This window comes from Camelina sativa, chromosome 14 (assembly GCF_030686135.1).
Source record: "Camelina sativa cultivar CO46 ecotype springtype chromosome 14, ASM3068613v1".
NCBI lineage: Eukaryota > Viridiplantae > Streptophyta > Magnoliopsida > Brassicales > Brassicaceae > Camelina > Camelina sativa.
The window spans coordinates 21,626,966-21,652,139 of record NC_141893.1 but is presented as its reverse complement, the minus strand read 5'-3'; the positions used below and the strand labels follow the sequence as shown (position 1 = coordinate 21,652,139).

At 35.9% G+C, this 25,174-nt stretch overlaps 2 protein-coding genes and 1 pseudogene across 2 annotated transcripts; all 3 read right to left on the bottom strand.

Annotated features, from left to right (window-relative positions):
* Positions 1 to 9,428: 9,428 nt before the first annotated feature.
* Positions 9,429 to 10,270, bottom strand: LOC104743812 (putative ubiquitin-conjugating enzyme E2 31; annotated as a pseudogene).
* Positions 10,271 to 14,954: 4,684 nt separating this feature from the next.
* On the bottom strand, positions 14,955 to 16,705 carry LOC147928521 (large ribosomal subunit protein bL21c-like). Its single transcript, XM_087484405.1, has 5 exons — positions 16,246 to 16,705; positions 15,807 to 15,887; positions 15,479 to 15,580; positions 15,295 to 15,369; positions 14,955 to 15,172 (listed from the first exon to the last, which is right to left on the bottom strand). The coding sequence occupies exons 1-5, from the start codon at positions 16,558 to 16,560 to the stop codon at positions 15,098 to 15,100; spliced, it is 648 nt and encodes a 215-aa protein (XP_087340531.1). The 5' UTR covers positions 16,561 to 16,705; the 3' UTR covers positions 14,955 to 15,097.
* Positions 16,706 to 18,882: 2,177 nt separating this feature from the next.
* On the bottom strand, positions 18,883 to 21,822 carry LOC147928520 (calcium-dependent protein kinase 11-like). Its single transcript, XM_087484404.1, has 7 exons — positions 21,092 to 21,822; positions 20,315 to 20,458; positions 20,065 to 20,217; positions 19,858 to 19,973; positions 19,601 to 19,768; positions 19,280 to 19,504; positions 18,883 to 19,198 (listed from the first exon to the last, which is right to left on the bottom strand). Exons 1-7 carry the CDS (start codon positions 21,630 to 21,632, stop codon positions 19,058 to 19,060), a joined length of 1,488 nt encoding a protein of 495 aa, XP_087340530.1. The 5' UTR covers positions 21,633 to 21,822; the 3' UTR covers positions 18,883 to 19,057.
* Positions 21,823 to 25,174: the final 3,352 nt, after the last annotated feature.

Sequence of the window (25,174 nt, the reverse complement as noted above, 5' to 3'; positions counted from 1 at the left end):
TGAAGAAATGTTTGTTTGGTCAGCCACAAGTGGAGTATCTGGGACACATCATTTCGAATAAGGGGGTGTCCGACCTGATCCAACAAAGACACAAGCTATGACGCAATGTCCCACACCCCAAGTCAATGAAGGGAGTTAAGAAGATTTTTGGGACTTACTGGATATTATCGAAGATTCATTAAGGGATATGGTGTTTTATCAAGGCCATTAACTGATCTGCTGAGAAAAGACAGTTTCGAGTGGTCCGTAGACGCACAAATGGCTTTTTGATCGGCTGAAGAAGGCTATGTCTACCGCACCGGTCTTGTCTCTTCCAGATTTTGAAGAAGTGTTTGCAGTGGAAGCAGATGCATCAGGATTCGGTTTGGGAGCGGGTGCTAATGCAAAAGAAGCAACTTGTTGCTTTCTTTAGCCATGGATTGTCAGCCAAAGGACAGCTCAAACCTGTTTACGAACCGAGAGTTAATGGCTATTGTGTTATCCATACAGAAATGGAAACATTACCTGTTTGGCAGATATTTTATGGTTCACACTGACCAGAGAGTCTTAAGTTTCTCTTGGATCAGCGAGAAGTAACGATGGATTATCAAAAGTGGTTGGTGAAATTGTTGAATTACGACTTCGACATAATATACAATCCTGGGAGTGGAGAACAAAGCGGCGGATGGATTATCACGGATGGTACAAATAGTAGGAACTTTACAGTCTCACCTTTTAATGGCTTTCACAGTTCCTACAGTTCTATAGTTAAAAGACATTTATGAGGAGATGAAAAGGATGAGCAAATTCAGGCCTTAGTTGAGACTTGTTTACAAGGCCAATGTACTCAAAGAAACTGGTGGTTCGAGAAGGAAGACTGTGGCTCAAGAACAGACTTGTCATTCCTAAATCCTCAAAGTTTATTCCATTGATTCTGGAGGAATACCACAATAGTATTATGGGAGGTCATTCGGGAGTTCTTAAAACGGTCAAGCGCATATAACAGTTGTTTCATTGGGAGGGAATGATGAAAAGATGTCCAACATTTTGTAGCCGAATGTGATGTTTGTCAAAGGCACAAGTATTCTACCTTGTCCCCAGCAGGTTTGCTACAACCGTTGCCCTTTGCCTCAGCAAGTTTGGGAAGATATTACGATGAATTTTGTGGAAGGCTTGCCAACATCGCATGGAGGAATTTTGTATTGGTGATAGTTGATCAGTTAAGTAAATACGGCCATTTTATCGATCTTTAACATCCATTCATTGCGTCCGATGTGGGGAGGGTATTCATTTCAGAGGTGTTTAAGTTACATGGTTATCCCGCTTGCATGAATTTCGGATAGATGCAATACATTTTTGAGTGCGTTTTTGGAAATAGTGCTTTAAGCTCGCAGGCACTAAATTGAAGTATAGCACTACCTTCCACCCTCAAACTGTCGGCCAGACAGAGGTACTCAATAGGTGTCTCGAAACTTATCTTTGTTGCTTTGCATCTGCACATCCTAAGACTTGGGCATCGGTTCTCTCTCTTGGGGCTGAATTATGGTATAACACCTCCTATCATACATCTTTGAAAACAACCCCTTTTAGAGTGTTGTATAGTCGTGATCCTCCAGCCATCTTGCGTTTTGAAGACCATTCGACTAAGGTCTCGGAGTTTGAAATGATGTTGAAAGAACGAGATCTCATGTTGACTCAGATAAAAGCTCATTTGACTCATGCGCAACAGCTAATGAAGAACAATGCAGATAAACACCGAAGGGATGTGGAACATGAAGCTGGGTAGTTGGGTTTTTCTGAAGCTAAAATCATACAGGCAGCAATCTGTGGCCAAAAGAGCTTGTCAGAATTTGGCGGCTAAAATACTTTGGTCCTTATGAAGTTATGGAGTGTATTGGTAAGGCAGCATACCGCTTGAAGCTACGTGATGGATCCAAGATACACCCGATATTCCATGTGTCTCAGCTAAAAAAAGGTTTTGGGGAGATCAGAAGCAGGTTATTCCTTTGCATGATATGTTTAATGAAGCTAGTGAGCTGATCATCGAACCGGAGAGCTTGTTGGAGACTCGGTAAAATGATGATGGTGTTTTGGAAGTTTTGGTGTATTAGAGAGGGACTTCCGGATCATAAGAAACACTTGGGAAAACGCTAAAGAAATACAGAGACAATTTCCTGGTGTAGCGCTTGAGGACAAAGCTTCGTTTCGAAGGGGGGGGGGGGGTATTGATAAGCTCCTTTACGTGTACACAAGGAGAAAGAAAGGAGAAGAATCAACACATGCAACTTGAAGAAAGCACGTGCAGAAGGATTTAAAACGAGTATATAAACTCAATACAGTTTGTTTTAGATCTTTATGCATTGTTTGTTATTGATAGTAACGTATGTGTTGCTCTGGAATTGAATTGATGATTCGGTGATGTACCGGAGGCTCATTCCTTTATAAACATTGTATCGAGTTCGATAGAAATAAAATGGGATGTACTTTTCTCTATCATAGATTTCCAATGGAAAGAGGGTATTGGTCCAAATAAGGAATTGTTAGACAAAGGCGATATTCCTGAACTGAGGTTAACAAACTGATCTCAAATGGAATCTATCCATTTAACTTGTTTTTATCAAGATAAAGGGTTTTAGGTTTCTCCAATTGTGAAGCTCAGGTAGGATTTCTCCGGTTAAATAGTTATTGAAGAGGTTAAAGTAGATGAATTTAGAGATGTTTCGAATTGAGGAGAGATGGTTCCAGAAAAACGGTTCTTGCTAAGATCAATGTAAGCAAGGGTTTGGGAGAGAAGAAAAGGGGAAATTTTGGAGAGTAACTTCTATAGACGTTGTCAGTGAGGTTTAACTTTTCGATACTCACTTGTGAGTTGCAGGCAAACACCATACCAACTGGTGCAGGAAAAACTAGTATTGGTGTTTGCATCGTTGACCCATGAAGATATTGTTCTGAATTAAGAGTTTTTAAGATTGAATATAAAGAACACCTTTCTTTATTACTTAAGAAAAATTCCTCGAAAACTAAAGTTCTCCAATCTCTCTCTCACAACTCATAAGTTATGTCACAACCTAACATCTCCTTATATATAAAAACTTTAGTCCTAATCCTATTAGGAAAACACCCTATGTTTAGATAGCTCCTAAACACTTTGATCCTTATCTCTTAACCATTGCTCAGTTGGATACGGATTACCACATTTCTTCAAGTTGACTTCATGCTTAAGCCAACATTCTCCCTTCTAAGCTTGAAGTCTCTTACTCCAATTAACTCTCTCATTTCCTTGAACTTTTTTCTCCCAAGAGGCTTTGTCAATATATCTGCCTTTTGCTTCTCATCGGGAACGTGCCCGATCTCTACCTGCCCATTCCTCTACACACTCTCTAATAAAATGATATCTAGTGTGTATGTGCTTATTGCGTCCATGAAACATTGGATTCTTTGTGAGGGCAATTGCAGATTCATTATCTATTCGAATAAAAAACCTTCTCACATGCCAAACATTGTAATCTCGCTAAACAACTCTTGGAGCCAGATTGCTTGTCTCGCTGCCTCGGTCGCAGCCATGAATTCAGACCTCACAAGAAGATAAAGACACTGTGTCTTGTTTCTGTGAACACCAAGTAATTAGACTATCACCGAGATAGAACACATGTCCGGTTGTGCTCTTACCATCATCAGGGTCCACATTGGTGACTGCTGTCACTATAACCAACTAACCTCAAATCTCCCATGGAAGAGCTCTTAAAAGACAACCCTAATGCAGTAGTGCCTCGTAGATACCTAAGACATTGCTTTAACAGCAGCTCCATGAGACTCTTTCAGAGGCCTGCATATATCGGCTTAAGACTCCCACACATAGGATAGATCAGGTCGTGTGTGAAGTAAGTAATCGCAAGCAACCCACAATCCTCCTGTAACTTGTGCCATCAATGTCCTTTCTCCTTCTCTGCTTTAGACAACTTAATACCAGCTTCCATCGGCGTTTTTACCGAGTTACAGTCTTTCATACTGGTTTCTTCTAAGATCCTCAGTGCATAACGCTCTTGACTCAGTGTTATTCCATCACGACGCTGACACACCTTAATGCCTAGATAATAAGTCAACTTCATGAGACATTTCTTTCTTAAAACTCTCTATGACCAATGCACTTGTTCCCTGAAACAAATATGTCATCGACATAAACTGCAACAAGAAGAATTTCTCTATTCACCTTCTTGCGGAAGACGGATGGCTCCTTAGAACATTTTCTGAACCGGAGTTCGTTGAGACCCTGATTAAGTTTTAGGCCATACAGAGCCTTGTGAAGCTTGTACACTTTATCCTCGCCCCCTTCTACAGTGAAACCATCAGGCTGTGAAACATAAACTGTCTCTTTCAATTCTCCATTAAGAAATGTTTTTTTCACGTCTAGGTGATGTATCTCCCATCCTCTTGATGCATCAAGACTTATAAGAAGGCGAATTGTCTCTATTCGTGCAATTGGTGCAAACACATCCCTCAAAGTCAATTCCATATCTCTGAACATACCCTTTTGCCCACTAGCATAGCCTTTATACTTACTTATGCTTCCATCAGAATTCCTTTTAAGCTTAAACACCCGCTTCAAACCTATAGCTTTGGGCTCCCATGTGGCAACTCAACTAAACTCCAAGTATGATTCTTTGTGATTGAATTCATCTCTTCTTCACATGCTGCTAACACTGTTTTGACTCTCTTGCTTCATAAAAATCTCTGGGCTCATTATCCACACACATTAACAACTGCTCTCCTTCGATTTCTGCTAACAATATTGTAATCATTGAGATACTTTGGTCTTGTGATTAGTCTTGATGATCTTCTCAACACTAGTTGTCCTTCATTAGCCTCATTCTCCTCATGTTCGAATTCTCCTTCATCATGATTAGATTCTATATCCTATGGGTCACTGTTTTGATCCTCGGGGTCTGCATCATTCTCCTCTGTTTCGGGTTGTTCTAAAATAGCAATATTTTGATCAACTCCTTTGATCCCATGATTTCCAAATACTCCATACTGTATTTCAAAATTTCCAGCTCTGCTCTGTTCTTGAGTACTCTCCTTCCATAACCATCCTTTTGTTTCATCAAAGATGACATCACGACTTATCACTATTCTCTGAGTTATCGGATCTAACAACCAATATGCTTTTGTTCCTGGCTCTACTCCTAAATGCACTAACCTCCGTGACCTGTCGTCAAGCTTCTTGAGATGTGCTGTGTCCACCTTTGCGTAACCAATGCATCCAAATATACGAAGGTTCTCAACACTCGGTTTCTTATTCGGAACAATTCATATGGTGTTCTGTCTTTCACAGCTCTTGTAGCTATTAGATAGAGCGAAGATAAGTCGAATGTCTTACTGCTTCTCCCCATAAGATGGCTTGGAAGACTCATATGCTTCATAATGCTCCTGGGTCATCTCCTATGAGTGTTCGGTTTCTTCTCTCAACAACCCCGTTCTGCTGTGGTGAGTAGGGAGCAGTGAGGTGTCGTGTTATACCTGAGTTTTCACAGTAGGAATTGAACTCATATGACGTGAACTCTCCTCCCCTGTCTGTTCTGAAGGTTTTAATCTTTTCTCCCGACTCCTGCTCTACAACAGACTTGAATTTCTGAAACTTAGAGAACGCATCACTCTTCTCCTTTAGTAGTATTGTCCACATGTACCTTGAGTAGTCATCGATAAGAAACATAAATATAACGGTTCCTGGCTGTTGTGCTAGGTGTAATCGGACCACATAAGTCTCCATGAACTAACTCAAGTGCTTTTGTGCTCGAAACAGAGTTGCTTTGGGAAAAACCCTTCTTGCCTGTTTTTCCCAGAAGACATGAGCTGCAGACTTCCTTCTCTATTTTGACTTGTGGGACTCCCTGTACAAGCTCTCTTTTGCATCATTGACCTTCATTGTCTCAAGATTTATGTGTCCTAAACGCGCATGCCATCTGTTAGACTCGCTCAAGATGGTTAGGTTTAGACACATGTGTGATTTTATGTCCATACGGACCTTATATAATTGATTCCTCGACCTGGTAGTCTTGACAACTAGCTTTCCACCATTATCATGCATAGTTAGATCATTCTCCTCCGCATTCGTACATCAAATCCAACTTCAGTTGCCTGTCCCAAACTAATGATATTACTTTTTAAGTTTGGGATAAAATACACACTAGACATTATCCTTGCTTCCCCATTCATATCAATGAACTCAATGGATCCTTTTCCTTTTATGTCTACTCGGGAGTCATTACCGAATCTAACCTTTGCAGTAATAGTGCTATCCAATGAGGTGAAGTATCTACGGTCTCCAATCATGTGATTACTTGCCCTATTGTCAAGATACCACACATTATCTTCTTTAGCATTTGTTTAATACTTCTTCGGATCAACCTTCTTTTCATTCAAAAACACAATCTCATGCATCATGAGCTCATCTGCATCTTCTCGGTGTCTTTTGTATCAGTTTCATGAGTTTCTTGTAACTTGAGCAGTCTATCCGGACACTTTGATGCGTAATGACCAAGTTTATCACACCGGAAACACTCAACTTTCGACAGATCTCTCGTTCCGTTGAACCTTCCACGACCTCTTCCCCTGAAGCGTCCTCTGCGACCTCTGCCTCGATACCCTCCATAGTATCCTCCATTAAAATCATGATTTGCTTCATAACGGTTTGGCGTTGTGGTGCTTGAGGCTTCGAGTTTGTGTACATTAGTTTATTCTGATCCTCGAGTATCTCTTCTTCTTCGGGAAATGCGCTCTTCATAGGCCTTCAAGCGTCCCACAATATCCTCAAAACTTGTCTTGTTAGAACTTGCTCTAGAGAAGCTACTATGTGTATATAATTCTTGCGAGGGGAGACACTTGAGAAACTTTTTGACAAGTTTTGATTCCTCAATGTCTTCTCCTAGAGCAGCTGACTTGGACGAGATAGCAGATAGGTTTCCCGGCAAAGTCATCAATGGTTTACGTCGTCCTTCATTCTGAGTCGATCGAACTCTGCCATCAAGGTCTGCAATCTAGCTTCTTTAACCCGCTCTTGCTCCAACATGTCTGGATTTTATGGCTTCCCATACTTTCTTTGTTGTGTCCAATTCTCCGACTTGCAGAATTAGGGTCTCAGGGATTGATTGAAACAATAACAGCCATGTCGAGATCATTCATGTCTTCGTTTTCCTTCTCTGTTTCTATAATATACCATGCTTTGTTAACTCTGAGAAGTATCCTCATGCGCATAGCCCAGACGGTGTAGTTGCTTGTGTTTAGCATTGGACACTTGATGGAGGAAGGTCCTCCTCCTTCCTTTTGCTTGCTTGTTGTTGTTTCCACATCCTCGTTCTTCCACCATCGTTACTTACTAGCTCTGATACCAAAATATTGTTCTGAATTAAGAGTTTTTAAGATTGAATATAAAAAACACATTTCTTTATTACTTAAGAAAAATTTCTCAAAAACTTAAGTTCTCCAATCTCTCTCTCACAACCCATAAGTTATGTCACAAACCTGACATCTTCTTATATATAAAACTTTAGTCCTAATCCTATTAGAAAACACCCTATGTTTAGATAGCTCCTAAACACTTTGATCCTTATCTCTTAACCATTGCTCGGTTGGATAAGGATTACCACATTTCCTCAAGTTGACTTCATGCTTAAGCCAACAGAAAACAGCTTTGATGAGCATCTTTGGTTTGTGAAAGTGGATTTCTATTTCAAAAGAGCATTTGCCTCTGGGATAGTTGCAGGAAGCTGCGATAGAACAGCTCAAATTATGAATATGATCAAAAGAAAACGGAGATTATAAGAAGGATTCTTCTCTGCAAAATCCATCCTTACTTGCTCTCACTCACTCTTATCTTTCTCTCTTGGTGTTAGACAAAGCTATCCAAGTTCTGGCTCTTTAATATTCTTCATGTTCACTCAGTGATTGACTAGGGGTCGTCTCCTTGACAATGAAGGGCCTAAACCCGACGTGGGTTCGAGAAACTTATTTTGGCTGTTTACTTCGTGAAAATTATGAAACCAGGCATAGAAAAGTGCTTACGTTGAACAACCTCTTGAGTAATTTGCAAGTCATTGTGTTCTGGAAGATACTAGTGAATATTGGTGACTTATGGGATATGATAAAACTTGGATAGGTTGGTTATTGGATTATTATTCATCCTAGACAAAAATTAGATTGAATGAAGCTCATTAACTATTGTTCGTTTTTTATTTGCCCACAATTCGCTTGGCCTATGTTTCACGGAAAAATTAGTCGTAGTCCGAAAGGTTTTTTTTTTTTTTTTTTTTTTTTTTTTTTTGAAGTATAAGGTTTCATATAGTCTTCCTCTTTTGTATCAATCTGCAGTTTTTTAAAAGGATTTTCATAGCTGAAATTGTGTAAATTTTTAATATTTTATGGTTAGAATGATACTGGTGTTTAAGATTATCCAAACATGTAAATTATGCATTTATGCACAATCCGAATTATTCAATTTTAATATAAATTATGCATTAAATTAGATCAGATATTTGTAAATATTGCTTTAATTTCTTTTAGTTTTTCTGTCATTCGTTTAATTTGAAATTATTTCATATTAAACTCTAGTCATATTCAAAATTGAGTTTTGTTTTTTGAAAAAAAATTACTTCTAACTTCTGTGCCTCACATATTCCTAACGAAAAATAAATATTATAGATTTTTTTTATTGGGGTTTAAAAAACAAAGATGTGTATTGGAAAGATATTTGAAAATTAGAATTTTTGTCCATCTGACCGAAATATATTTTTTGTTCAAAAGTAGTGACGCTTTTTGTACGAACACAGATATTCATACAGATTTTAGCTATCCAAAAGTTACTTATATTTAGAAATCCAACAAAAAAATAAACGTATAGTAATTGTTTGATACGTCTTTACAATTCTCCCTACTTCAAAATTATGTTTTATTTCACATAGTATATAAGAAATTATATCTTCTAACATTTCTTGTTTTTCAAGTATTTTTTTTTTCTGTGAAACAAACACAAAAATATAAAACATTACTTAATTTGGACGGAAAGAATTAAGTACTCATCGAACCGATTATTCTGACTCAATGTTTTGCTATGATCCAATATTCATTTTCGATTCAACTATTTTGTAGAGAACAAAAATCTAAACGGATAAATATGATAGGAATCAGTTGATGGTCAATAATTAAGATATGAAATAAGAAAACAACTATTTAAGTTTTAATCAAGCTTCGAGTATTAAGGTTTCGATTCAAATATTCTGTATTCACTTTGAGGAGAACGAAAAATCTGAACGAAGAATGTGACTTTTATTTATAATATATGAGAAAGTACACAATAACATATTAAAGGAAACAGTTTTGATGGCTAATAAATAGGAGATATATGACGAAAACAACTATATATATATATATATATATATATATTTAAGTTCTTAATTTTAAGCATATTGTTCAGTCCATTTTCGGGCTGTCTGATCAAATTTGAATCTATCATTCTTAAACTGCTCTCCAATCTCAGGTACAAGAGGATCATCTGGGTTTGGGGCCGCCAATAGTGCACTTATGGATAGGAGCGCCTGTTGTTTATATATTAACAAAATTAACATAAATACTACTTAAATGAATGAAAAACAATGAAAGATAACGAGAAAGCAAAAAATATTTGAGTCGAGTTTTTGAACCTTTTCAACGGTGAGAGAAGGAGTCCACTTGTCTTTAAGAATGTCAAGACAAATCGATCCATTGGAATTGATATTTGGGATGGTAAATCCGAGTTCCGAAAGTATACTATATAAAAAAAACAACAAAAACAAAAGTAAAACATATCTACTTTTGTAGTTAAAAAACAAAAGTTAACCTCTATCAAAATTTAATATTTTTATTAGTATATAAACAACCTTGGGTGGTTTAAAGGATAGTCTTCAGGAAACTCAATGTTGATGCGAAAGATGCCACCAACATAGGGAGTACCCTGGGGTCCGTAAATCGTCCGCATGCCATTTGAATGCGTCGTCTATACCTATATTGATACATTTCACCAACAAACAATATTACTATAGTTGACACCAAGAAAAATTCTAATAGTTTACGTATTAAGTGTGGTTGTGACTTGTGATTACATTTAGAAATGTGATACAAAAAAAAAGGAAATGTGATACAAACTTTTTATATAATGCACATAAAAAGAAAAAAAAATACTAACCAACACTGTACACAGACGTATCTGGAAGCCATGCGCCTTGTGTTCCGCATTAATTCGCTGTATTGCTCTAGCCGACATTTTTTTCAATTACTCACCAAACTATATGTATATACCTTTGCATAAAATGAAATAAGTTGTTAGTATGACGGTGTTACAAATTGTGAAGTAGTAATTATTACAATATATCAAATTGTTAAAAATAGATAAAAATGAATCGCTTACTAGGAAGATGTTAGTAATGGATTGTGTTGTAATAAAATGAAAGGGTATTGGGCTATATATAGTTTCAGAAAATTGACACAATAAATGTCTTCATAATTATATAATCACTAATAATTATATAATATCTTTTTTATAGTATCTCTACTTTTAAGTATTGTCTACATGCATGATAAAAACAAATCTTGCGTATATAACCGACTTTTTAACCATTAATGGTATATGATTAATTCTTTTAATTATTTTATAGGAAATTTAAATAAATCAATGTACTATTAGTTAAAAAAAAAACCAGCATGCAAAATTTATCAGATTTCATTAGCTAACAACAAAAAAATACATTATCCAAAAAAGGGGGCTAAATTTTTAACACTACTGCTTTCAAGACTAATAGTCTAATACTGTATTATGTTTTAAAAAAGGCAAAAGAAAATATTATGAAAATTTCTGAAATTTAAGTGGACAAAACAATCTAAGATCAAACTGGAATCTCATAAACTAAATGAAAATATATAATTCAAACAGATATTATTCAATAATGAAGAAGTCATCCCTCCTATTAATCGTAAACACAATTATAAAACAAACATTAATTTTGTAAGAAATTACAATGGTATGCGAGTTAAAACAAAATCAATCATTAACGAGAGGGTTAAAATCGTCATTGCAGCTTTTAATAATCGGATAAACGCAGGGGTTACAAGGTCGGATCTAACTTTTTATTTATTTTTCCCACCTTTTCAGTAGCAATGACACCTTGAGAAAAAGTCTACGTTTGGGAATAATTCCTTTATAAGAGAATACAATATAGTTCCAGAAACTGGTTGTCTTTAAATCAAAGTTCTGAATTGATTTTTAACATAGATTTTTTTTAGAGTTCCAGTAACTCAATAGCAATAAATTGATTTTTTTTTTAGGACTTAGCACACATGGAAGTGAGCTAAACAAGTAAATGTTGTGGTTGACTTAGTTTATATTGAAATTGTGATGAAAAGATGTGTATTTCTCTTTCAGTGATAAATCTTATTTGACTAACTTTTGTTGTGGCAATCAGAGAACAATTCTTGTGGTTAATAGTAAACTAACCACTTGAGGGAATCAAGGATAAAAAAGAATGGGAAGGTAATTATGTTCAGTTGTGAATTTTACTCTCTATGACTTCATTCAATTTTTGTTTTTTTGATGATCATTTGAACTTTTCACTTTGTTGCAGGAAACAATCTAGTGAAGCAATGGCGCTGGCTCCCCTTATAAAAGAGATTGTCGATCATTACATTGGTTCTGATCGATTAACTTCAGCAATGTTGAGTCCTCCGGGGTTGGAAGCTGCTAGAATGGAAGACTCAAATGAGATTGTCAATATATGACAGTTACTTCAGTGGAAAGATAAAATTGGTCATTGGTGGGAGACACTTGCAGAGGATTCCAAAACATGTGTCTCTAGTGAAATGCTTAAGGTGTATTATCTCGAAGAATATATTTGTATTGGTTCAGCCTCCTCCTCAGATTAACTCTTACATTATTATCATTGAGTAATAGAAGTATACCACTTCCACAGAGAAAAAAAAATATTTGATGTTGTCCATTGTATTAGGGGTTCAATTTTTAATTGTTTATTTTTTTTGTATCTTCGTAATTATATTTATAAACTACAAATGAAAAAATTCTGAGCTTTATTGAGTTCAAAAAAAATATTTATTTTTGACATTAAAAATTAGTTAATATTTTATATAAATAACTCCACAACATTATATACTTATAAATTATTTTTATATAAATACAGTAACAATATTAGTTAATATGATTTAGAGTATTATTGGTAATATTATAATATGATTTAGAGTATTATTGGTACTTTTTCGAGACAGGACAGATACATGTGACGGGAATTAGTGCTCTCTCTTACAACTAAAAAATAGAACCCTAAATCAATTTATCAATTTAAAAGTTTAAAAGAGGGTGTACTGAACTTGATATTTTAGTAGATTTGATGGAATTTTAATATTTTAGAACTTTGAGAGATTTGAGTGTATTTATAGAACATTTAGTTATTTTGTTAGAGACTTTAAATGATTTGATGAGAAAATGATTTGAGATTTAAAGAAATTTGATTTCAACGTTGTCACTAGGATTTCAAGTGATTCAATTTGATTTCAAATTTGATATCAACGTTTTTTTAAGAACTTTAAGAGAGGGTGTACTGAACTTGATATTCAAAAAAAAAAAAAAAATGGATTTCAACGTTGTCACTTGGTTATCCTCAAGATTTGATTTTAAGAGATTGGTCAAGGAGATAAAAAGCCATATGAAGAAGCTTGATCTTAAATATTTGTCACAACTTTAGTATGCTTCTTCAATCTTCATTGACATAAACAGTAATGTCGATAAATCTTTGTCACAACTTAGCTTAAAACAAACAAAAACCAACAACAACAACACATCGAATCAAGTTGATGTAGTCAATTAATGGGTATTACTGTATCTTCACCATTAGTAATACCAACTTCCTTATCTATCATTAATGCAAACTGTGAGAAATATTTTGATTTGTTTCAAAAAATATACATATATATCACTTAACATTTTCAACAAATACGGAAAAATATTCTGCCATGTGCTATAGCATCTCATATAAAATATTGCCCTATTTCATACCATCTCTATATTTATAGAACAAGTTCTCTACGTTAGAATAATTATTTGAAAATTTTAGGAAATGTTAATTTTTTAAACGACATGAAAATGATATAATTTATATAAAAAAATATATGATCTTATAGGAAAGAATGAGTAACAAACAAGAACGGGGAATTCAAACAATAAAAATAACTATCTAAACTATTTATAGTTAAAAAAACAAAGATGACATCATAAAATTTGGATAGTTAAATTTAATTGCAATTTTCAAATATAAAAAATATGGATACGATACGGGAACATGTTGTATCCTGAGATAGTAGTTAGACGACATTAAGAATCTTAGTGGTTAATGGATTGTTGTGTATTGTATTGCCTATACAAAGATATACATTTTTAAAGGATTGACTATGCGACATGTAATCAGCTACTTTGGAATAGACACTTTGAATTTTTTGGATATTTTAGAAAACAATTAAATAGTTTTTGTAATTATATATTTTTTGGATAATTTCAACTAACTAAATTAAAAATTAGTATTCAAAGGGGAATTCAAGTATCGAGCTAAGCCAAATACAGAAAAAAATATTTTGTCATGTGCTATAGCATCTCATATAAAATTAATATATTCCTTTCTCATACCATCTCTATATTTATAGAGTAAAATCTCTACTTTAGAATAATTATTTAAAAAATTTAAGAAAACAAGTATTTAACGAGGAATTCGGGTATCCGTCTAAATTTTTTTTATCTAATCTCTATTAATAAACATCGTGTAACGAGTAATTATTTAAAAGATTACAAAAATTTGATGGATACAAAACATGGGAACAAACAGAATGGGACGGTAGGGGATTGGACAGGAGGGGACGTGTTTCCTCTTCCAAAGTAGATACATTTAGATTATATACACACAATAATTCAAACTAAAATCAACTGAAATCCAATATTTGGACTTAATACCAATATTGTACAAACACTTAATTTATGTATTTAAAATAATAAAATTTTGACTCACTTTTACTAAATAAAAAATATGTTACTACCTAGTTATATATAGTTCTTTATAAATTGTCTAAAACCTAAATTTTGTGTGTTTTTATTACCTTTGGTTTTGTTGCACTAAACTTTTTTATGAAAAAAAAAGTTGTGGGAACTCGGACCATAGCATAATCAACCACAAAAGTGAGAAGGTGACTTGTTCTCGATGCTGTCACTGCCACTTTAGACCGTGTGCGGATGAACTGCGAATGCATTTATTAATTAGGGGAGCCTTGGACACACTGCTAAAAGAATTTCGGGACAGACGGCAGAACAGCTTATTCTAAAGGTCCTTGGCGGCAGAACAGCTTATCGTTGTGGTCCTTGGCGGACAAACGGGGGCACCATGTCATGTCTTGTCCTAGGATTCGTCAATTATCTCCTCCTCATGATCACCCTCTAGTTATACTTCCATGTAAATGCCAAGCTCAAACTGCTACAGGATCAATGCATTGGATGCACCAAAATTTAGTGGTGGAAACAACGACTCTATCTCGGGTAAAGTAGGTTTGCTTTTAGAATAAGAAGAAAACCAACAAAAATGAGGAATATGACTTCAGCCGATTCCAAAATGAGTTAGCTATCTTCTTTGGTTTTATATTTACGTTTATAATACATTAGGTGTTTGTGGACGGATAAAGATTATCGATGGCCCTGTCCGTTTCCGAATTGAACAACATATTTGGGCGACTACAACAAAGAAAAAAACACTTTTATGTCTGGTGTTGCTAAAGTGAAAAAACCAGAGACAAATGTGTTAGACGTTGATTCCATATCGACACATAACTCATAAAATATATTCTAGATGAATAGATGAGCGATGCTGATGTTTCGTTACACTAACTTAGAATTTGTGATCTAAGAATGGCAAAAAGCGGTACACGTTGATCATAAAGGGATCTCAACAGAAATGAAATAATCTGGTTCTTACAAAATTACATAGAGAAGAAGATCAGAAAACTTTTTAACATTCAAGAAGCAGACAGATCCTATACTTTCACAATAGAATTAAACCGCAACATTGGGCGCCGCTGGATACTCTTCATACCCTGTGATCCCTGTGATTCTAATCCTTGTATTTGGCTGCAAAATCAAGTCAGGAAATCACAATGTAAATGTCGTTCTCTGAAGCTTTTTCGGATTGTAACACTACATAGTTCGATTTTCAAAGAAGATGACTTTCGGCAGATTTATTAACAATGTACCTGTCGGTGACCAATATTTCTTCGGTACTTCTTCTTAGGCTTGTACTTGAAGACAACCACCTTATCATCCAGACCCTGCAACAACAAAAGACACTCCAGTTATTCCAGTTTAGAGGCAACAATACAGTCGGAATAAAAAATACCCACCAATTAGATTTTGAAGGAAGCATTTCTATTGACTTACCTGATTTTCAACTACGGCATGTACAGTGGCATTGGTCACAACTGGTTTGCCGATGTAAGTGTGCGTCTTTGTGCCAACAAGCAACACTTTATTAAGAACAATCTACAGAAAAGAAGAAGCAAAGAGAATATTTCAGGAATCACCAAATGAGCAACATAGAACAGCTTAACAAATGTTTATAACATAGACAAAAGATAGAACTTCTACACAAGCCACACAGTTTACTCAATCTTCCATGGTTACACCATCATTTCATAGACATATCATTTCATTTCACAGAAATTAACAAAGAAAAGAACCCATTGACTAAAAGTAATGTGCATATTACCTGATCATCGACATTTGCATCTTTCAGCCTCTGAGTGTGAAGATATCTCCCTGGAAACACTATGTATTGGCGTCCACCAACCTATCCAACCAAAGTGAACAACACTAAATTCAATAAGATATAGCAAAGGAGAGAAGCAAAATTCATAATAACAAAAGGTAAACTCTAAATCTTGAGAGTGATATCCTACAAGAACACAGTCTCTCATCATAATCAAACTCTAAATTAACCAAAATAAACTCATAAAAAACAACCAAAACTACTTGCAAATGCAGCTCTCACTAAGGAGGATTCATCATTCATTAGGTCTCTAAATATCAAATCTCTAAAACAGATTCAAAGCAAACTCATCAAAATCAACCAAAACTAGTTGGCAAAATTCCAAAATCTAAAACCGAAATTGAGAATTTGAACTTCCGTTAGATTTCTAGAAGCTAACCATAACAACGGCGAAAATCTCTTCTCGTTTAGGTTTATCCTCAGTAACCTCCGAAACATCGGAAACGACCACAGCTTCGATATCGGTAGTCTCAGGTTCAGCTTCGACGACTGATTCAGCGAATTTAGGAGCGACGGGGGATGCGGTTCGAGACGTCGACGCAGTGGAAGGAGCGAGAAAGCCAGACACAGTTTTTGCCAAATTCAGCGAAGGTTTAGAGAGAGAACACGTGATAGTGCTCGAACGGCGTGAGTTGACATTGCAATGAGAAGCGAAAGCTGAGCATAGAGAGAGCGTGGCCGAAGAAGACGCCATTGTTTTCGCCTGAGAGGAGAGAGAGAGAGAAGAGCTCTTAGCTCAGAACTTTGAAGCTCGACGGAGAGAATAAATCCGCAGTGTTATCCTATCTACTTAACTCTACAAACTACCAATATACCCCTGTTGTCTTTCCCCCCCACCCCCCCCCCCAATTAGTTCACTTTTTCTAGGCTTGCAATTTCGGTTTAGGTTTTTGGGTTATCCACGTCCCAATTCCGGTTTTGTTCGCTTTATGACCAAAATTTACCTGACTCTTGGTTAGCCCGGTTATTCAGTTCGGTTTCACAAAATTTGGATTTAAAATAAAATTCGGTTTTGAATTGATGTTCGGTCTCCCAGGCACAGAAGTCGAGATAGCCGCTCATTCCCAAGATGAGTCTTCTCCGACGACAATTCTCAGACTATACCTACTATTAAACGGCGTTTTTCATCTATCTTCTCGGACCCACTCGTCCGAAGACCTTACCTCGCATTCCGTCGGCCTCTAGTCACCGCCGAGATCTTTCTTCCTTACTTCCACCATGGTTTCTGGTGAGATCTTCCCCATTCCTTCTCTCTCTTTCTACCAACCACTCGCAGCGCTGGCGAGCAAATCAGCCAAATCTTCTTATTCAACTTTGTCACTACCAAGTGAAGAACATTTTCCGGAGTTCTCTCCACACACTGGTTCCACCAGAGTCACCGGATCCGCCGGACATACCTTACTCATCTCCTTCTCTCGTGTTGCTCATCACTCTCTCCTCCTGTCCACAAAGCAGTTTCTGCTTTTTTGACACGGGTTAGGCTTGGAGTTGACGGATGTTGTAGCCAAAAATCCCTCACTTGAGTTCTCGCAGCATGGTAAATCTAGATCTGCTCCCGTTGAACGCCGTCAACGGCTACTCCTTCGTAGTTGAGGAGATCCGCCTCCCTTCACTGGTCTCTGCTCAGCCGGTTTCTCCCGTTGTCTCATTTCCGGCGAGATTCTCTTGACACTTCCCCTAAACCTAGCCGCCTGTTCTTTTCTCACTCACACCACTTATGGCTTTGCTTTATGGTGGGCCTTGACCTGGGCCATATTGTCATGTGGTCTAGTCCGTTATTCAATCACTTCCTCCCATGTGGAGAGATTGCTCCTTTCATGTAAAAGGGAAAGAGCACGAATCATCTTAGTGGTTAAGATGTATTGTTTTAACTTACTAGAATTGATGCTTTTATCAAAAGTTAAGCATCAAAAGTTATATCTGCACATTGTGCAAGTGTATCGTTGCAGCTCCGATGTACAACTCTTATTCCGTAAGGGTCTTTTTGTAGCTTTATTCCTATATATCTCATTTTCCTCCTCATGTGTTAGATCACTTACACTAAGTACTTCTTTTTTGGAGAAATTGTTCTCATCAAAATCCTCCATTATGGAGAGAATTATGGTATCTTTCTTCTTACTGGATATTGCTGTTAAAAACTTCACCTCAACCATACATGCGAGAACGCATATTGGCGGTACGAACACACTTAGAAAGATGGTCTTTGTAGTGTCGTACTCTGAGCCCCTTGTATCCTCCTCTGAGGAAAGAGTTTCTTTTAAATTCCTCTTTGTTGAGCAAAGAGAGACCTTTTTGATGTATATCCCTCAACTGTGAGGTGTGTGTCTTCTCATATCAATTTCAAATGGGAGAAAATATGTTTTTCCGTCATTGATGTCTATCTCAATGGGAATGGATACGCTTGTGTATCATTGTACACCAGCCATACGCAAGGGCTTTATCTCTCTACGAAGCTTATTGCTTGGCTCGGGACCGTGGATGGCAATCATATGGCTTTGGGTTTCTCTTCTATTTGCAAACTATTGTTCTGGGGCTGTGAGATGTATTTCTCGTCCTTCTTGCGACCTCCCTTTTCAGGGAATTGGTGTTTCGACACTTCAGGCACAATATTGGAAGCGTAAAACTGCTAGGAATCTTATGAATCCTATGCGGCAATGTTTATCATCGGAGTTATCAGTTTGGCAACAGATCACACTCCCCATCTTTGATGGCCTACTAGCATAGTAGAGCTCTTTATCTTTTGGGTCTTTAATCCCTTTTTTTTTGGTTTTAAGCCTAGTTATGTTTTTTCTGTTATATTTTATGGTTTGTTGTATCATGTGTTGTAAACAACATACCATGGTCAAATCTCCTCCTGTGTAAGGTTACTGGTCAGCGTTCGGCTCCCCTTAGAGGAGAGTTTGTAAACCTGTAACTTAATCTAAAGGAGTGTTTGTCGACAAAAATAAAAAATAAAATTGATGTAATCCTGATTTAATAATTCTGTTCTGTTTCTTTTCTTTGGAATTTAAGAAAGTTTATATGAAGCAAAATTATCCATTACTTGGGAAAAATTTAGACAGTTGCTCATCTACAAGAATAACAAGGAGGAAAGCAATAAAGAAACCAGAAACTTTTTTTGTATAGTCTTTAGTTTCAAAATATATGTGAAAGAAATAAGAAAAAACTGAAACTGAGGATCGATGATGGGGTTAGTCATCAGATTTTTGACCATCAACTCCAAAAGCATCAGCTATGTTGAAGTTCAAGTTTTTCATCATGGTTCTGCTTCTCCCAACTCCATCTCCTTTCCTCATCATTGCCGTAAACTCCGAGAAATCGATCTTCCCGTCCTACCAAATTCAAAAGCACGGTTATAGTACAGTGTTACATCAAAGGAGGAGGAAAACAAATAGAAGAAGAAGAGTGGTTACATTGTCGAGATCAATTTCCTTGATCATGTCATCCAGAGGTGTATCACATAAACCAAACTCCGTGCAAGCTGACTGAAGCTCATCAATCGTGATATAACCGCTTCCGTCTTTGTCAAAGTATGAAAATGCAGCCACCAGATTCTCCTCTCTCTCCATCTTGTTCATGTGTAATGTTGCCGCTAGGAATTCTCCGTAGTCTATTGTACCGCTGTTGTCGATATCAGCCTGTGACCACAACACACACAGAGGATGTTTAAACAAAAAAACCAAATTTTAAAAGAGAAAGAGAGTCTAGTTGGGTTTTGGTGTTATTAATGATACCGCGTCCATAAGAGACTTGATTTCTGATTCCATCAGTTCAGATCCGACTCTTTTCAAACCCGCTTTAAGCTCTTCAAAAGTAATCGTTCCACTGTTGTCTGTGTCTATCATCTTGAATAATTCCTTCAGACCTCCGATCTCTTCCTCTGAAAGCCTCTCAGCAATTACCTGTTGGGAAAAAATCACTTGTGTTCAGAGAAATCAGCAAATGGATTGCACATAACGAAAAGGCATATGTGTAGTACTCAAATTTATACCCGTAAGGCCATTTTCTTAATCTTATTCATTTGAGAGAACTGCTTTAGTCGCGATAAGACTGCTGGATCAAGAGGCTTGTCTGGTGCTGCTTGTTCATCGACAATCCATGGGTGACCTATAACATTCAGAGAAAACTCACTACTCACGACTTACCACAAAACAATTAAGAGCAGTTGATTCCAAACAACAACCAAAAATAAACATACACAAGGCTTCATGGGCAGAAATGCGTTTCTTGGGGCTCCTTTCAAGCATTTTGTAGATCAAATCTTTAGCGGCTTCTGAGATACTAGGCCACGGGTCAGATTTGAAATCTAACTTCCCTTGCAATATCTGTCTGAAGATTCCAGACTCGGTTTCTGCAAGCCCCAAAAGAAAAGACTGCATCATTCAAAGTTCAGAAAAAAAAAATCAAAACTTGCAAGAAGAAAAGGCTGTACATTCTAGTAGACTAACCTGCCCAGAAGGGAGGAACACCACTGAGTAAGATGTAGAGTATAACACCGGCACTCCACACATCTATTTCAGGTCCATAACATTTCTTTAGGACCTCTGGCGCAACATAGTACGGGCTTCCAACTACGTCATATAAATATTGTCCTGAAGAGTAAACAAAAACTAATTAGACAATGAATCGGCTTTGGCCATACCAATCAATGCATGAAGTTTCAGAGACATAATGAAGAACATCTTTACAAAGCAAAGTTCCCTCTAACCAAGAAACAATCCTCAAGCAGCAAAATGTAAATTCAACCAAAAATCTTATCTTGATTTTCAATTCATATAAAAACACAATAAACCTGCTTCTATCAGGAAACCAAACAAACGAAAGATTTGATCAAACGCAAAAATAATTTTCCAATCCACACATTCAGAGACTCCTCAATGAAGAATAAAACTATACCAAGCAAGTTCCCTAACTACATCTTATAGACATTGTCCTGAAGACTAAACAAAAACCAATTAGGGAATGAACCAGCAGCATTGGCCATACACATCGGGTTTCCAAAGAATCACGCTAAGACACAAATGCAGATTGATTTCAATGAACACATAAAAGTTCCAGAGAGTCAATAATTCTATACAAAGCAAAGGTCCCCTAAACAAAGAAAGAATGGTAAAGCAGCAAAATTTGAATTCAACAAAAACAAATCATCATCAAAATAAGCACATACGAAAACCAGTTTCTATCAAGAAAGAAACCAAACAAACATGAAAGAGAAAAAAACGAACCTGGCTTGTAGAAGACAGACAAACCAAAATCTGTAGCCTTAAGCTTAGCATCTTCTTTAGAGCTATCAAACAAGAAATTCTCAGGTTTGAGATCTCTATGCATAACACCAAGAGAATGACAAGCCTCAACAACACCAAGAATCGTCTTAATAAGCTTCACGGCCTCACGCTCACTAAAATGGCCTTTAGAAACAATCCGATCAAAAAGCTCACCGCCTTCACAAACCTCCATAACGATATGAACAAAAACCGAATCCTCATAAGTGCCCTTGATCCGAACAACATTGGGGTGCTCGGAGAGATGATGCATGATCTGAATCTCGCGCCACACATCCTCGTAATCCTCGCGGCAGACGAGCTTCCGCTTGGGAATCGATTTGCAGGCGTAATTAGCGGAGGTTGATTTCTCCGTGCAGAGGTAGGTTGTTCCGAATTGGCCTTGGCCTAGCTTTTTGCCGAGGAGGTAGTGGTCTCTCAATCGAGGTGTTTGATATGGAAGAACAGTGTTTGAAGGACGTCTAGGGTTTGGTTTCGACTCCATCACTTTTTCTCTTTCTTTTTTTCGATCTCGATTTCAAGATTTGTTGTGAGGAGGAAGAAGAAGAAGAAGAAGATGATGATAACGGACTTTTTCTTTGTTTCCTAAGAAGCAAATCGCTCCCTCTTCTCCATTTTTTGACTCTCTCTCTTTATATCATTTTAATCATATTCTGTTTTTAATTATTTTTTTTTGTTAATTTTTTTTATATGACATTTTAGTTATTAACTTATACATTTCATAAAAGCAAGCTCATTTTTTTTATATATTTCTAATTCATTTTTTTTGGGATTAAATTTATGTTAAATTCTAAGTTCAGAAACATTAAACGAATTGTTTTTATAAAGCTGTATAATCATTATTGTCTATAGACATTATTTTTTTTAATGTGGAATGTAGGATAAGTAGATATATTGGAAGACACATGTGTTAATTGTTTTGTTCATGTAAACACATCCTCTGTTTCATATTAAGTGTTATTTTAAACTTAAAGTTTTGTTTCAAAATAAGTGTTATTTTGTATTTTTAATATAGATGGTCGGTAAATTTTCAGTTTTATTCTTATTGATTTAATATATATTGACCAATACAAAATTTTTGCAATCAAATAATAAAGAATAAAAAATAATTTAAACCTTAAACAACATTTATATTGAAATAGAGAGAATATGAGTTAAATAAGTTAAATATAAATATTTTTTTGCAAAACTAGTGGTGCCGTCAAATTGTAAATAAGATAGTTTTTTTTTTTTTTTTTTTTTTTTCTGGAATGTGTTATATTCTTTTCTTTTTTTGCTATTTGTTTTAAAAACATGATAAATTAATATACTCCTATTTTATTATAGATTATAATTTTTCATAATTTAGCTATTTAGTGCATCTAAATCTGCCTTACAATTAAGATGATTTTTTTGTATAAAACGTGTTCTATTATATTCCATCCGTTTTAAAATATATGATGTTTTAACTAAAAGTACGCATATTAAGATATATCTACTTTTTAAAAAGTTTAACCAATCATAAACGACCCAACCCGTTTTTTTCTTTAAATAAATAATAAATAGTAAAATAATAAATAATAATAATAAATAAACTACAACTAGTGGTCCCATATCCACTAGCCACCTAACCACAATCACAATCAACAACGAAAATAACCAATACCAATAGCGAGTAAATAACCAATAGTAAACCAATATTATATCATAAACAATATCCAAATACCAAACATCAGGAAATATAAAACCGGCAACCTAGCAATGTTTCTAATGACCCAACTCTAGTAACCTAGCAATGCCAGAAAACAACCAATCGAGTCCCTAGAACATCCTCCTCTTCATTGCCTTGATTCCACGATCACACTTTGCCTTTACCTGCACCACAAACACAAATTGCAATGCATGAGTATTTAATAAACACTCAGTAAGGCAATCCTCCCATCTACTGGGCTATACACACAAGCAATAAAGACATCTCTAACCATCAACCAACAATCAACAAACAACAAATAACAAACCAGGACTCTGCATCGACCGACACCAACATGCATCGACCGACACCACATGGGGATGCATCGACCAATGCAAGTTACACATGCATCGACCGACACTCGCACTGCATCGGCTGACGCGATGCTCGACATAACACGAAAACCGTAAGGTTTTACGCGCCGTCCTCGCACTTGCATCGACCAACACATAAAGTGCATCGACCGATGCAACATGCCGAGCATCGTGTTTCCCCGAAGCTTCTCGCCGGATCTTTGTTCCTGCAACCACAAAACTCGATCCCAAGCCACAAGAAAGCTTCCTAACGTCCCAAATAACCATCTAACAAGCCTAACAACACATAAACAAGCAGATCAGAGAAGCTCTAGCTTAGATAAGCCATGGTCCTGCACTTACCTTTGCCACAGAAGAATCTGAACCTCAAACAAGCAATAGAACACTCCTAGCAAGCTCATACAACGTTCTAAGCCTCAAATCTCACCAGGAAACGCCACAAACCCACAAGAATCACCAAGAACACTCTTTTTCTCCTTTGTTTCTCTCAAAAACGCCAAAGTCGACTAATGAGACAAAATAATCGACTTAAGGGTTTTCCTCTTCCCTTTGCCCAAAACGCAGCGTTTCACTTAAGTCAAAACGCAGAAAACTGAACCTGCATCGACCGATGCAATCCCCAAACCGGGATTTCGGTTCGTGGATGTTGTAATAAACAAAATTTTATAATATAAATATTTATAAAATATTAAACTAATCTAAAAATTGTATTGAAACTTGAAAAACATCTTATATTATAAAACTAAAAAAATATTTGTAAACGTCTTTTTATTATGAAACGAATGAAGTATGATTCTATCTAATTCAATTTGTGGCGATGCAACGTAGAGGTAGGGGAATAGTGTTAATAAATAAATAGAGCAACCAAAAGAGAGTAATATTATTAACATAGTGTTCTTAGAATCAAAACATGAAAATAAAATAAATTAAACTAGTAGCCACTTAGATCGGCATAATCTCGTTTGACAAATGTTATTATTTTGATGGATTGGTGTAGGTAGATGTGGGTCGTACTTACAAAGACAAAGACTGACTAGTGGATAATGGACAACACGTTTACATGACTTGGACCCACTTTATCTGCACGTCTCTCATTCTAATTTTGCAATTCATTACGGGGGAGACCTGTGTGATTCTTTTGTACCCACTTGTATTATTTTGTCTCTATCTAATTTTATTATTACCAACGCCAACTAGTATAACGACTATACCATGCAATCATTCATACATTTAAGAAGAAACAATGGCATTATAAAAATTTACGAACACGTTTTCATACCGTGAGAGGATTATACTACTAGGAAGGTTCCATTTTGATAATATACACTACGTTTTGAGAGGATTATATACATTGTCTGCGTCTACTTTTCATGTTTGAAATCAAGTCCCATGTATTCCTTATTCTTTGTTTTCTCGCATAAAACTTACTGTCTTGTATATTTGTTATTATAATTTGCTTGTTTGGTTAACTACTCAAGTCTATTTCATATTCGAACAACCAGTTAAATTAAAGAATTTTCTTATAATTCTACCACGTTAAAAAACACTTTTTTTAACTCTACTATATTTAATAATTGTTTTCTAGAATTACTATGCAAAATTTAAAAAGACTAAATTATCTATCCTCTTTTTCATTCTTTTAATCTTTTTAAAAAATGATTTTTTAAATTTTAATTTTTTGTCAAGTCTTCTCTATAAATAATAAAGTTTGTTTCATAACCCAAATTTATAAAGTATATAACTCATTTTATTAGCTTAAAAACACAATCTTAATAACTCAAGTTTTCAATCTCTCTTTCTCACAAAACCTACTAAATTATGTCACACCTCAACGTAACCTTATATATAACTTTGCTAATCCTAATTCTAATAGGAATTACTTATATTTAGATATCCCTAAATACACTTTGATCCTTATCTCTTTGTAAACACAATTTGGTTAGGACGAGGACTCACTCCAATCTCAAGCTTCCTTCAAGCTTA

What these genes read in the sequence shown, in the direction of transcription:
- LOC147928520 (XM_087484404.1), bottom strand. Translation starts at nt 21,632, where the DNA reads ATGGAGTCGAAACCAAACCCTAGACGTCCTTCAAACACTGTTCTTCCA. An exon ending in TGTTCCTCCCTTCTGGGCAG is followed by an intron (nt 20,218 to 20,314) that starts GTTAGTCTACTA and finishes TGGGGCTTGCAG; the next exon opens with AAACCGAGTCTGGAATCTTC. An exon ending in TCAAGTCTCTTATGGACGCG is followed by an intron (nt 19,505 to 19,600) that starts GTATCATTAATA and finishes TTGTGGTCACAG; the next exon opens with GCTGATATCGACAACAGCGG.
- LOC147928521 (XM_087484405.1), bottom strand. Translation starts at nt 16,560, where the DNA reads ATGGCGTCTTCTTCGGCCACGCTCTCTCTATGCTCAGCTTTCGCTTCT. An exon ending in ATGCCGTAGTTGAAAATCAG is followed by an intron (nt 15,370 to 15,478) that starts GTAAGTCAATAG and finishes TTGTTGTTGCAG; the next exon opens with GGTCTGGATGATAAGGTGGT. An exon ending in GAAATATTGGTCACCGACAG is followed by an intron (nt 15,173 to 15,294) that starts GTACATTGTTAA and finishes TTGATTTTGCAG; the next exon opens with CCAAATACAAGGATTAGAAT.